Source organism: Miscanthus floridulus, chromosome 17 (genome assembly GCF_019320115.1).
Source record: "Miscanthus floridulus cultivar M001 chromosome 17, ASM1932011v1, whole genome shotgun sequence".
Classification (NCBI taxonomy): Eukaryota; Viridiplantae; Streptophyta; class Magnoliopsida; order Poales; family Poaceae; genus Miscanthus; species Miscanthus floridulus.
Genome location: NC_089596.1, coordinates 76804790 through 76819700, shown reverse-complemented (window position 1 = coordinate 76819700; position 14911 = coordinate 76804790). Strand labels below are relative to the sequence as shown.

At 44.2% G+C, this 14911-nt stretch overlaps 1 protein-coding gene across 1 annotated transcript; it reads left to right on the top strand.

Annotated features, from left to right (window-relative positions):
* The first annotated feature begins 9036 nt into the window (after nt 1–9036).
* Nucleotides 9037–14579, top strand: LOC136516265 (uncharacterized). Its single transcript, XM_066509622.1, has 5 exons — nt 9037–9345; nt 11799–11931; nt 12056–12679; nt 12830–12950; nt 14019–14579. Exons 1-5 carry the CDS (start codon nt 9269–9271, stop codon nt 14042–14044), a joined length of 981 nt encoding a protein of 326 aa, XP_066365719.1. The 5' UTR covers nt 9037–9268; the 3' UTR covers nt 14045–14579.
* Nucleotides 14580–14911: the final 332 nt, after the last annotated feature.

Genomic DNA, 14911 nt, shown 5'->3' with positions numbered 1-14911 from the left:
CATATCACCAGAAGGAAGATAGTTAAAGTATGTGCTACAAATACTTTGGTAGGCAACTAACAATGAAGCAGAATATGAAGCGTTAATACATGGTCTAAGAGTTGCAAGCTCACTTAGGATCAAAAGGCTACTTGTCTACGATGATTCAGCTATAGTAATCAATCAAGTCAACAAGGATTGGGATTGTACAAAAGACAATATGGATGCATACTATGCAGAAGTCAGAAAATTGGAGAAAATTTTCCAAGGGCTCGAAATCCATCATGTACTAAGGGATTCCAATATTGCAGCAGATGTGCTAGCCAAACTGGGATCAGATAGAGCAAAAGTACCACCTGGTATATTTGTAGAAGAACTCACAGACCCATCTATCAAACAACCCGGGAACACAGAAAAGGAGAAGGAGACAACAGATCCAATGGAAATAGATCAAGCAGAAGAACCAGGCCAATCAAGACAGATCATGGTCATACAAAATGATTGGAGACAAACATACATTAATTTTATCAAAGAGAAGAAACTACCCGAAGACAAAGCAGAAGCAACCGGGGTTATACGAAGAGGCAAAAACTATGTTCTGGTGGGAGACAAACTATACAAAAGAGCATCATCATCTGGAGTACTACTTAAATGTGTTCCAACAGATAAAGGAAAGGAAATCTTGGATGAAATCCACTCAGCATGTTGTAGAAATCATGCAGCCTCTAGGACACTGGTCGGCAAAGCATTCAGAACCGGGTTCTATTGGCCAACAGCACTCAAAGATGTAGAAGAACTCGTCAAAACATGCAAAAATTGCCAAATGTTTGCCAGATAATCACATGTGCCCGCTCATAATTTGATATGCATACCACTAGCTTGGCCGTTCTCATGCTGGGGGCTGGATCAAGTAGGACCACTCAAAAAAGCAAAAGGAGGCTTCGAATACATATTTGTGGCAATCGAATTTACAAAGTGGATTGAATATAAACCTTTGGTCAAATACAGTGCAGAAAAGGCAGTGGAATTCATACAAGACATCATGCATAGGTTCGGCATGCCCAATAGAATAATCACGGATCTCGGTTCATCATTTACAGCAAGAGAATTTCAATACTGGGCAAAAGATTATGGGGTAGAAATCGACTTTGCATTAGTAGCACACCCACAGGCCAATGGACAAGTCAAAAGAGCAAATGGACTCATATTACAAGGCTTAAAACCAAGATTATATGAAGATTTGAAAGATTATGGTGGAAAATGGATCGACGAACTACCAAAAGTAGTATGGGGTTTAAGAACCTAGATCAGCAGAGCTATCGGCTACTCACCTTTCTTTCTGGTCTACGGATCAGAAGCAGTACTACCAGCCGACTTGATATGGCTATCTCTAAGAATAGAACAATACAAAGAAGGCGAAGCCGAAGAAACAAGGCGGTTAGAAATTGATTCAATAGAAGAAATAAGAGACAGTGCAATAATCCAAAATGCAAGATATCAGCAAGGACTACAAAGACATTATGACAAAAGTACTTAGCCCTGATCACTAAAGCCAGTGGACTCAGTATTATGACTAATCCAGAAGAAAGATGAATGACACAAACTACTCAGTCCATGGGAAGGACCCTTCATCATAAAAAACGCAACAGGACCCGGCACATACGAGTTGATGACTCCAGATGAAATACCAGTGAAGAATACTTGGCATATCAGCCAACTCAAAAGATTCTACAATTAGTACAACATATTGTACTCAAGCTTCAAGAGAAATAAAGCATAAATTCTTCAAGAAGAATGACTTCAAATATGAGCCCTGTCCAACGGACAGAACCAACTCGTAATCAGGTTGGGGAAAAAGGGGCTTCTCTGTTAACAGCCAACCCGGAAATGGTTGCGCTACACGGGCAATCTTGTCACTCAACCATATGGAGATAGTTTGACTGACGGCCAATGGCCAAATAGCTTCTTGGGTAAGGAGACCCAAGCTAGCATTTGTCACTCTACCATAAAAAGAGATGGTACGACTGACAGCCCTGTCCAACGGACAGAACCAACCTGTAATCAGGTTGGGGAAAAGGGGGCAGCCCTGCAGACAGCTCAACCCAGAAATGGTTGTTGCTAAACGGGCGCAATTGCTTACCCCAAGAGCTGGTACGATTGCTTACTTACCCTGCAAACAGCCAACCCAGAAACGGTTATGCTATACGGGTCCGATCGCTTACCCCATGAGCTAGTACGATCGTTTACTATGCCCAACAAGCGGCGCTATCTACAAAAACAACTCGGTTGCCTACCCCAAGAGCGGTACAATCGACTACTTCGCCCAAGGAGCGGCACAAGCACTCCAACAACCCGGTCACCTACCCCAAGAGCGGTACAATCGACTACTTCACCAAAGGAGTGGCACAAGCACTCCAACAACTCGGTCACCTACCCCAAGAGCGGTACGATCGACTACTTCGCCAAAGGAGTGGCACAAGCACTCCAACAACTCGATTGCCAATCAACTACTTCACCCAAGGAGGGGCACAAACACTCCAACAACCCGATCACCTACCCCAAGAGCGGTACTATCGACCACCTTGCCCAAGGAGCAGCACAAGCACTCCAACAACTCGGTCACCTACCCCAAGAGCGGTACGATCGACTACTTCGCCAAAGGAGCGGCACAAGCACTCCAACAACTTGGTCGCTGACCCCAAGAGCAGTATAATCAAGCACTCCACACAAAGAACAAGCGCAGTCAACTCTACAACTTAATCAATCGACTACTTCACCCCAAGAGCGATTCAATCACTCCAACAACTCGGTCGCCTACCCCAAGAGCGGTACAATCGACTACTTCGCCCAAAGAGCAGCACAATCACTACAACAACTCGGTTGCCTACCTCAAGAGCGATACGATCGACTACTTCGCCCAGCAAGCGGCATCTACAAATTTACAACTCGGTCGCCTACCCCAAGAGCGGTACGATCGACAAACTTCGCCCAATAAGCAGCATGATCAAAGTCAACTTGGCTACATATTCCAAGAACAGCATGACCAACTGCCTTGGCCCAAGAGCAGCCGAAACAATTATACAATCTAGCAAGAATGGCCGACCAACTCGCCCCAAAAGCGGCAGGAAACAACCCTACAAGGATGGCTGTCTACTTAAGAAAGCAGTATGATCAAATCCCACGCCCAAAAGGGTGGCAAAAAACAACTCTACAAACCAGATATCAACATGCAGTCGATTATTGTTATCCGAAGAGCGACAAAACCAGTCACACAAAGTGGAAGGACTACTCAGAAATTACACAAATGCAGTAAAAGAAAGATAGGTCAAAGCCTGCTCATAGCAGTCAAAGACAGATTCAAAAGCAGGGCAAAGCCTGATCATATTCACAGAAACAAGTATATATTACAAGAAACCACAAGTTCATTACACAAAATGTCTAAGGAGCTAGAGACACAGCAGGAAGCACATTCACCTGTTCCAAGATTTGGTCTGATAGACCACTAAGCTCTACTTTGGCCTCCTCCCACTGTCTTGAAAACTCAGCCGTTACAAAAGCTTTAGTAATCCGCTCAAGAGGGGCATCAGGAGCAACAACCCGGACATATGAAACCACATTGTTGATGCATCGGTGAAAGCCACCCCTTACAAAATCATAAAACCGGGAAGAAAGCACCGGTATTATGCCTCCAAGGCCCAGATCTCTGTCTTCTTGCCGACAGACTGAAGCAATGATTGGAGCAACTGCAGCATAAAGAGCCCAGAATTGCTCATGGGTAGCCTTCAACTTCGCCTGCAGATCTCGAACAGATTTTATGGCCTGAACAAGATCTCAGTTAGCGCCAGATCGTATCAATTTTGCCTGAGCAAGAATATCTTGGGTTTCTTTCAGTTTTAAATCAACAAGGGTACTTATAGACTCAGCCTGATTTTGTGAAGTACGGAGGGTGTCAGTCATCACCTCCCTATCTTTCAACCAGTTTTCTTTTTCACGAGCAAGAGCTGAAAGAAAGCAAATCAACAACTCAGAAAAGAAAAAAGAGCAAAACTAAGGAAAAGCAATCGATCAACAAAAGATTAACTTACCAGCCAGCCTCTCCTTCAAGTCAGAATTCTCAGCCTGAGCGGTATCACGCGCCTTCTCAGCATCAAGCACCTTGGCATTAAGGGCGGCCTCCGTCAGAGCACGCTGCTCCTTCTCATAAGTCAGGACAACTTTAGCCTGAGCCAGCTCATCTTCCTTTCTTTTCAAATTAGCCTCAGCAATGGCAATAAATTGTGCCTCATAAGGACCGAATAAGACATCCTGATCTTGAAGTAAAGACTGCAAAACAAAAATATGTGAGACAGAAGCAGAAGAAACCAATATCGAAAGTCAAAAAAGAACTCGGATACCTTAAGCTTAGCGCCATAAGCACCGGAAAAGGTTTCCCAAGAAGAAGCCAACTTGGCCAACCGCTCAACTCGGCCAAGCTGAGCCATTTCCTCTCCTGAACGAGTTAGCAGAAGAGTACTCGGCCTAGATGCTGACGGCCGGTCAGCATTAGCAGTAGAAGCAGGGGGAGGGTAGTTATCAGAACCCTCATCCACTGCCGCATCAACTCAAGCAGTAGCCTCGAGGGAGTACAACAGAGATGACCCAAGTGGTAAACGAGCAGCAGCAAAAATGCCCGAGGGACTATCCATAACCCGGTGCTCCGTCTGAGAGGACACCAGGGCCCCAACATTCTGTTCCTCAACATGTGGCTCAAGAGGAGCAACACAAGGAGGAGAACCTACAAAAAGCAGAATTATAAGTCTACAAAGATATAGAATACATAAATTATACAAGAGACAGAAAGGCAAGGAAGAACAAGAGCTCACCAATAGTAGATTCTTGTAAAGCTTTTTTAGCCCCAAGGGCCAGAGAAGACAAGGCATCCTCAGAAGGCCTACAATAAAAAGAACTCGGGTCTATCAAAAACAGAATAAGATATCAAAATCAGAACAACCAGGAGAAAAACTTACTTGATGACCTTCTTAAAATCACCAGCCACCTCCGAGAAAATGAAGTCGGGAAGTGGCACGGAAAACAAATCATCCTCAACCACCTCAAAGGAGGGGATTGGGATGGCCTCCGGGACAGAAGTAGAAGCAATTGTTACATTTGGGACACAAGGAGCCCGTGCACGACTACAGAAAAAAGAACTCAGTCAGAGCAAATCTTACAAAATACAAGGGCACTCAAGAAGTAAAAACTTACGAACAAAGATTAAGGGGGACTTCATCATCAGTCACCTCCTCATCAACAGCGATAGACTGACCATCTATCAGAAGACAAGAAGAACTCAGATGAATACACAAAAGCAGGTCAAATCAAGACAAAGCCAGGAAAACAACTTGGGAAAGGCTCAGCGCAAGCTCACCTACGAGAATATTACCTGTTGGAGGGTGTTGATGAGCTGAACATCGCCTCTTGGGCAAAGACTACTTAGAAGCAGCCTCAGTCCGCCGCTTCCTAGATAACAGGATATATCAAGCAGTCCGAGGATCAGGAACATACTCAACATAGGAGTGTTGACCTTCAAATAAGCCAATAGACAACCTGGCAGAAGAAGAACCCGGCCCTAAAACAACGGTTTCAACCACATTGCTAGCAGCAGCGACAACATCATCTTCATCTTCTTCAGCCTCCTCCTCGGCCACATCATCATCAGCAGCAGTAGGGACAACGAGCTTAAAAGCCCGGCCATAGTCCTGCATAAAAGAGACAAAATCAGTATAAGATCAAAAAGACCCAATACAAAAGAACTCGGGAAGGCATACACATACCTCAGGAGGAGGATGAGCAGCATCATACTCATCCACACGGGCAGGCATCACCGAGACACCACTAAGAATTTGCCCCAACCGTTCAAGGACGATTTCTTCAGACAACTCGGTGTCCAGAATAAGCCGAGAAGGATCTGGGGAACCAGTGTACTCAAAACCAAAGTGCACCCTCTGCATAAGAGGCTGCACCCGGTGATGCAAAAAAACTAGCAACTATGCAGTTACCAGTTAAGCTCAACTGCTACAAAACCTTAACTCGAGCGAGTACATGCTTGAGAGTAGTAGTTTCAGCAGCAGAAAGCTTATCCTTCCAAATAGGTAAAGCACTCGGAGTCACAGAAAGATCAGAAGAAAAAGAAGGAGCTGGCTTTGGGACATAAAACCATTTTTCAGCCCAATCTTTAACAGAATCAGAAAGAGTAAGAGAAGGAAAAGTCACCCCTTGACGGGTTTGAATAAGGCAGCAACCAAAGAGGGGAGGATTCTTAGAATCAGAGAGCCACATACAAAAGAAGTAGCGGAAAAGAAGAAGACAAGGTGGAATTCCAAGAAAAACTTCACAAAAATGTGTGAAGGCAGATAGAAAAAGAACCTCGTTTGGGGTAAGATGATGAACTTGAATCTGATAAGATCCAAAAAAACTCTAACAAGAAGTCAGATGGGGGATAACAGAGCCCCGCCCGCACAAAAGGAACAAAAAGAATAGACTGATCAGGAGAAGGTGACAGAATCAAATGCTCACCAGGGGAAGAGAAATTAGAAAGAAATTTCTCCTGGATGAGCCCGTGGGCAACTAGCAAGTCTAGCTCCGCCTCCTGCGTCATCGGTTTCGGGAACTGCTTTTGCATCCGTCTCATGGCCATGAACTCAGGATTGTCAATTTGCTTAAGAGTTTTCTCCTCGTCAACAAACTCACCCTTGCCCTTGTTCTTCTTCACCATCAATCGAAAGCAAGGGCCAGATGCAGTAGCAGCAGCAGCAAGAGATTTGAGGCGGCGGATGCAATGCTAGGGTTTTCTCAGCAACGAGGATTGAGGAATTTTTCACCGCAAAGGCAAGTGGAGCAATAGTAACAGGGCAGTCATTTTTATAAAGGGAAAAAATACACGGCCCACGCGACCCAAGTGAAAATGATCACCAAAAATTACCGTTCCGCAATCAATGACATGCACAACGGAAAAAGAAAGCAACGGTCCATTTAGATCTCAATGGTTAGATGCCAAAACCGTTCACAAGGAAGCAACGCAGAAAAAGGATACAACAAGTCGGCAACAATACTACACTACAGCCAAAGCATGCAGATATAGAGAAGAACTCGGATACAGTAATAGACAACTCGGCCTACAGCAGAAACCATCTTATTCATTATTTCTTTCACTCGAAGAACATTGAGATTACAATGGAGTACAAGATTTGATAAATTCAAAAAAGAAAGCAAAGGAGATCATTCTAGAGTGGCAGCAAAGAACCTAGTGGAATTAGAGGTTGCAACCCTCCATACCAAGATTCGATATAACTAGCAGAATAAACACAACCTAGATACATCACAACTACAGAGGATGAAGCAAATCCTGGGTTATGAACAGGGAGACAACCACGTTCTAGACAAGCACACTGATATAGTTACCTTCAAACCAAGACCAGCAAACGACAAGGACCAAAGGAGTACAAATCAAGAACCTTCTACCGGCTTCTTCTCAACAGAGAAGAACCCGGAGAAGGCTCGGGGGCTGCAAGTACCCACCACAGAAAAGTAGATTTTTAATTTTTTGACCCTCTAGTTTTTTTTACCAAAAACAAGAGGCTCGGGGGCTACACTCAATGAGTGCAATTTTTTGTAAAAATTGCACTCGCTGCACTCAATGGAAAAGAACTCGGAGGACATCAAGACCCTCTTGCTTTTTGTGCCAAACAGCTGAGGCTCGGGGGCTGCACACACTGAGTGCACTTTTTTCAGCAAAAGTGCACATTAGTCAGAAGAAGAATCAAAGAAGACCATCTCAAGATTTCACTTCAAGAAGAACTCGGATCAAGTCTACAACAACTCGGCCCTTGAAGCTCAATCATGAAATGCTCGGGGGCTTGTCGATGGGGAACCCTACGGGCCCCCCATAGACCGTACTATAGGGAAGTGGACCTTGGTAACAAGGCCCACAGCCCAATCGTCAAGAAGAACATGGAGCAAAGCAACGTGCAAGACCAAAACTCCAATTCGGACTATACAAGGAAAGACGCCCGAAGCATAACTTAGAACTCTGACCTTGTATCTGAGTAGAACACAAACAACTCCTCTCAGCACCTGGACTATAAAGGGCTGGTAAGGATATCCCTTGTAAACGACTGAACATACCCAATACTCAAAGCAACACGACGCAAACAGGCTAACGCCAAACTGGACGTAAGGTTATTACTCGACCAAGTCGAGGGCCTGAACCAGTATAAATCGTGAGTCTCTTTGTGTAACCGCCGAGTTCCACTATTCGTCGAAGCCCGAACAACTGTCCCGGGTACCCCGTGGCAGGCTATCGGTGGTAAAACATCGACAAATACGTACTCCAGTAGAGGTCGATCGATAGAAAAGCAGACACGTGGACTAACTTTGAAACAAAACCGACATGACCTGATTTGCGGGAACTCTGCCACGTCACCTGCCAGGCCATTCTCTCCTCTGGGAGACGCGGGGAGGGAGGGAGTCCGTGGTGGACTGGACTGGACTGTAACGGTTGCATTGTTGGTGATTCTTAGGGAAGGAAGAAAAATCCATTATCCATTGATGGTCGAAGGCTTCTTTAATTAATTCTCTCCATCGTCCATCGGACACGTAGCTGGAAGGCATCGCATGCTCCGTCAGCGTCACCGCTACAATGAGCAGGCCTAGATGCCATGACGAGGCCATGCGGACAAGCCTATGCTCCGACCATGCCTAGCTTTGCCTCGCCGCGCCATTCTTTATGGCGTGTCAGTGCCGCGCTCAGATCCGCGACGCGGCACACCCGGCCACCTCAGCGTTCAGCGGTCCTGGTCGCGGCCACGTCATCGCTCCTACTACGCCCCCATGCATGGTGCGGCAACGCAATTTCGCCGCGTCATGCGAATAGACGCGACTAAAAGGATTAGCTTTGAAGAAAAAAATAAACAGTGTCATATTAAAAAGATAGTTTTAAAAAAAATGTTAAAAAAAATTCTCAACCAGAAAGACAACCTGGCTGTTAGTGAAGCACCAACCCGGAAGAGGAAAAACTGAAAAAGGAGGAGCCAGACCGACGGAGTCGGAGCGCAACGGGGAGCGCAACGGAACCGCAACAAGCGACTGGCGACACCAACCAAACGAATTTCGCCTCCAAAAACGAGCTCCAGAGCCGCAACGCCAACGCACGAATTCGCCTTCGCGCGCTGTCTCGCAGCGCGCCTCGTCCCTCGTCCCTCCCTCCTGGCCGTTTGGAGTCAGTTCGTCGGCGGGACGGACCGGATCCCGCCCCATGGCGGAGGGCTTCGGGCGGTGGGAGTCGGATCCGCTCTTCCCCGCCGCCGAGTGCGTGCAGGACTCTGCCGACAGGTACGGCCTCCGCTCGCCCTGCTGCCTGCTTCTTCCTTGATCTGCTTGCTGCCTGGCGCCGGAGTTGCACGCTAGGTTGGTAGTTCTTGCCTCGTGAGATTCGTGGCCGTTTAGGAAAATTCATTGCCTGTTCTGGAACTGGACCCATTCTGGAGCCCCAGAATCTGTCTGTGTGGTTTCTTCTGTTTGTCTAAATTATTTGCGAATTAGAATTTTAGACCTCTAGGACTAGAATAGTAGGTGAGTATGAACGTCGGAGATCCTTCGGTTACCTTTGCTCTTCATGACAAATGATGGCGAAATTATGAGAACATGAGTTTGACAGTCTGTTTCTATATAAAAAGTGGCCGAGAGGCATTCAAGCACTGTCACGACTGAGGTGGAGCCTCCAGGGAGAAGATCGTGGTTGTATATCTGAGGCATGCCTTTCTGGTGGCACGAATCTGTTCTATTCATCTGTATCGGGCCTGTTCTATTCATCTGTATCCGATGGGTACACATAATTTTAGTTGGTTACTTGGTTACAAGTATTGGGACTGTTTGGTACAGCTTATAAGCTGCTTACGGCCAAAATAAGCTGAAATCAACAGCCAAACGAGATGCTTTTTTGCAGCTTATTTCGGCCACACTTATTCTGACCACCCTCGTTCGTACTAAAAAGCAGAAGCTGGATCAAACCAGCTTATTTTGACCGTCGCTTTTACTCTATTTGTCCGGCCATAACTTATGTTTTAACTAAACTAGCTTTTCTACCAGTGGGACATTTACTTGTGTCCCCAAAGGCTGCAGAAAATGAATAGTGCTTTCTCAGTGTTAATGAACAATAATTATTTGGCTCCCATGAGGATGCGCATCCTGATGCACCTTGGATTGTCAAAGATTCGTTCTAATGGTGGTTTGGGGTTTAGAGTATACAATTCTCAGTAGGGGGGGGAGGCTGGTCAGTGATGATGGTGCAGACATGGCGGCAGCAGTCGGCGAGGCGGAGGGTATGCTGCCAGCCATAGGAGGCTCAAGACAAACTGACAGGCGGTGCCTGGGTGGCAGCACCATGCGTGGCTCGGCTCGTGTGGAAGCAGGAAGCAGCGGCAGATCCAGTAGCAAGACCTGCGAGAGATAATGAAGGCTGGCAGGGCGGGGGCATCACATCTTGTTGGGTTTGTGTGGAGGTGGGAAGCAGTGGCAGATTTGGCTGCTGGAGCAGGAACCATCATTTTGCGTTGGTTATTGGAGGTGAGGAAGTCGGTTCTGTTTCACTCCATCTACTTGGATGGCCAAGATGTCGAGGACACCTGTCCCCTGGGCACTGTTTCCGCTTTGGTTAATGATAAGAGGGCATTTCCAATGTTGAAAGCTCCCATGCAAGGTGTAGGGTCTTGGGAAGGGAATTTCTAGGCAGCCTTACCCTTGCTTATTTCAGTGTTAACAAGCTGTGAAGATTTTGTTCTGACTAGAATTTGGAAATTTCTAATTACAGACCTATGGCTTTTTCGCTTCCTCATGTTAATACGGTGCCTTCTGGGAGATTAGAATTAATGTGTATATGCCTTTTCTAGAAGGAACTAGGAAGAAATGTGCAATTTAGTTGTTTTAATATTGGTGAGGTACTGAGGTACAGTTCATTAAATGCCACCACCAAGTATTTGTGTTCAATCTTGCATGAGCATCTCCAAGAGATTAGCCAAATCGTTTTCTAAAGGTAAATTTGGCTATTATTAAAAGAAAACGTCTCCAACAAACCCTGTAAATGACTCTCCAAATTTAGTAGCTCTCCATCTCACCTCATTCGCTCTCTACTTTTGGATAGCCTACCTCACTAGCCATCCAGCCTCTTGTTTTACAGAGTCTGTTGGAGTACTCTTGTATATTTTTGTCAAATCTATTTTAGAGAGTAGTTAAATCAGTAAATTTGGATAGTCTTTTTGGCTAATCTCTTGGAGATGCTCTAAGGCTTTGCATTGCTGTGGCTTTTCAAAAGTATTTATTTTTTTGCTAGATTTGGATGGTGTGGTTTGTCAGAAGCATCTCTTTAAGGACCTGTCACTGCAAACTGTTTCTGGGATTTGTAAAGGTTTCCGCAAAAGCTAGGTTTTGCAGCGTAGCAGCACTACAACCTTAAATTGGCCCTAAGTAGTCGAAGTGTATAAGTGGATGTCAGGCTATAAAGATTTTGCTTACATTTAACAAAGAATAGTTTTTTTCTTAAACATGCAGTACTGCTGCGTAACTTTATATTAAGAAGAGGTAAAGGGGATAAAGAGCCCCTACAGAAACCAGAACAAAAAAAAAAAAACACCCAAAGCACAGAACACACGCCAGTTTCTCTCTCCCCCCCCCCCCCCCCCCCCCCCCCCTCTCTCTCTACAACGGAGGGTAAAACACGTCGACAAAGAATAAGTAATGGGCGGCAGCTTGCTGATTGTATTGATATCTCCTTTTCGATTGGTGTACAGAATGGAGGGTGTCTACCGCCTGCTTTTGCATGAAAGGAAAGTTATGCAGGATGGTACTTCCGATGCAAAGTTTCATGCTCCAATACAATACGAGAGAGATGTGATTACTTCTCTTGGAACTACCAAATGGCAGGTTCAAACAGTCAAGCTTTCCATATATAGCCTCCAACCACTCCGAGTCTTGTATGATTTATCAATATTTTAGAGACTAACATTTGCATTTGTTTCTTCTAAGGCATTTACTTTCTAACTTGCAGCTGGAGCAATTTGAGAGGGAGGTGAATGCAGCTGCATTCTCTGACAAGTCAAAGTCAAGAGAAAATGCAATCTTAAAATTTAGGCAATTCATTAGAGCTATAGCGGACCAGATTTCTCAGGTGGAAGAAAGCTTGGAGAGTCTTAGGCTAGGTTCTAGTAGAACTCCAAAACATTCATACTCAAGCGAATATGATGGAGATGGGCTGGCATCCTTTCTTTCTGGTTCCAGCAAGGATGACCATGCATATCATTCCACCGGTACAGATGAAATTGTGGAGCTTAAGCTCGACAATGTTCCTTTAGTAAATGGCTATCATTCCACCCAAGAATATACAACATACGAACACAGGAATTCAGATAAAGATGTGGAAGGAGCGGGGAGTGCATGTGAAGGAGATCATAACAATAGGAATATGTATGTTTTGGATGCTGATGACTCTATGAGTTGGAGGCTTTTTTGCAAAAACAAACTAATCAGACAATACCGTAGTTTTATAAGAAACCTATGGTTTGCAAAACAAGGTCGTGAAAGCTTTACGAAGAGGAGGAAGGATGGAGAAGATATGGATAGCTTGAGAAATGGAAACATGCTACCTTCTTTCAATTTACCTCAATCTGGAAGGGTAGTTTCCTCTTTCTTAATCACGTGTTTCATTTTCTGATTCTCTGCATGCTGTAATCTATTTTAGGCTAAAAGTTTTCTGGCGCTTTCAAGTAATTTTTTCTGTGCACTAATATTTACATATAATAACTTTATGTTTATATTGTTGCAGGTTATGTATTTCTGGCCCGAGGTCATTAAGAGGAGATTATGTAGATCTGAGTATTTTACAGATCATAATCGTCCTCAAATCCGTTTAGTGACAGCAGTACTGATTGCACTTGCTGTTCTCTGTAAGTTTCTTTCTTCCATGGGTCATCTGTTCTTTTTAAGCATTTAAATATGATGATTGATCACATTGTTTTGGAACAAAACGGTTAAATTAACAGAAGAAATTAAGCCAGATGTTTATTGTTTAGACCTGAAGAAAAATGAAGAACAGAACACCCTTATTTTCGTGCTGTTCTATGTTCCCTCAGACCCTCACAAATATACTGTCATCAGTTAGTGGTAACTGATAGCTTTCCTGAAAATTGGATTGCTGGAAATGAAAGGTCCAGGGTTGATAACTCTTTAATACCATTAGTATTCGTTTTGCATATGATTCATAACACACTGTTAGTTATTTCTTTTGACTAAGGACATGTTTGGATACCAAGGGCTAATTGTTAGCTAGCTAAAAATAGCCCTAGCGCATCCAAATAGGAGAGCTAATAGGTGGGTTAATTTTTTAGCCAAGCATTCAACTAGTTATTAGCAACTCCAACAGCTTGGCTATTTTTGTTTTGGAGGCTATTTTAGAATTTGTATAGCAAAAAGTAGGCTCCAACAGATGTGCTGCCTTTGTAAAATAGGAAGCTAGCTATCCCTTGATTTTCGGTTGCCATAAAAAGCCAACCACGGGCGCTCGCTATCTGGAGATGAGAAATAGCAAGGCTGTTGTAGTCCTCTTCTTTTTTTAGGAGTTCCCTATTTTACAAAATAGCTACGACTATGGAATTTGGCTACTAATTTTAGCCAAGCTGTTAGAGTTGCTCAGGCACCTAGCTAGCCAACCCCAGCTAATTTGGGCTCATTTTTAGCCCCAACTAGTAACTAGCCCTAGCCCCTTGGCTGATCCAAACAGGCCCTAAGACAACATAGAACTGCTAGAAGATTGGTGTGAACTGCCTATGTGATTCTTGAAATGCCATTTTATGTGTTTAATATTCTTTTACTGTCTAATGTTTAGCGAACTCTTTACTTTGATCAGCAAAGTTGTAGATTATCTGTTGGAGATCTAACTGGAATCTGACCAGGATAAATTTTCGTGCAATCTGTTCTGTTCCCATTTATCTGAGATTATTTCCTGCTTGCTGCAGGCTTGCTGGTTTCCCATGTGAAATGACTGAATCCCGTGAATCTAGTTTTGGTTCACGTTGTGTTACATATTACCACAGTCCACGTTGTACTCATAGTGATCATGCTTGTGCCCTGTCATGGATTCTGGAGGACCATCATTGTTTCGAAGAACTTCAATGTTGCACTCCAATTTGCCATGCCCTGCAGATGAAGGTTTGGAAACGGCCTTTTGCGGTTGATAGCTTTGGTTGCTCTGTCATTGGCATGACCTGTCACCAGCACCTCTCAAAAAGAAATTCACTAATCCCTGTATTTGTTCAGAGCCTCTACATGTTGTAATAGTTTTTGCTCACACATCAGATATAACTCAGAATTGCCAGATCAGCGAGACTGGATCCGGAGTGTAGAATTTTCTGGGGTGCGGTACCTTGTGTTAATATATTGTTATGAAAGTGAAGGCCGGATTGAATAGAAATGATTCATTGTATTGTACCTATAGTTTGTAACTGCCCCTACCTGGGATATTGTATGAAATAGGTGAGTTCACCGCCCGTTGCTGCGGAATTTAAGAAAACGTTATCATTGAAAGAAGCAAAATATTTTAGATGAAGGATTATGGAGACATGTAGAGAATTTGGAGTTTCCTGAGAGCGTGACATGGTGCATTATTTCTCAAATGAAGGAAGCTCGTCATGGGTTTAATGACGACTTGGAAACTACACAATAGAAACCGACACTACCAGAAACGAAATGGACAAATACTTTAGAGAAATGGGCTTGGGGAGGGGACTCTCGACCTTCCCACACTCTTGCTCTCCTAGTCTGACTCTTCTAGTCTCCCTCTATTGTTGTGATCTCCAATAAATATATATTACTAACTTAAATAATAGACTTATTACATGCAGTATATATA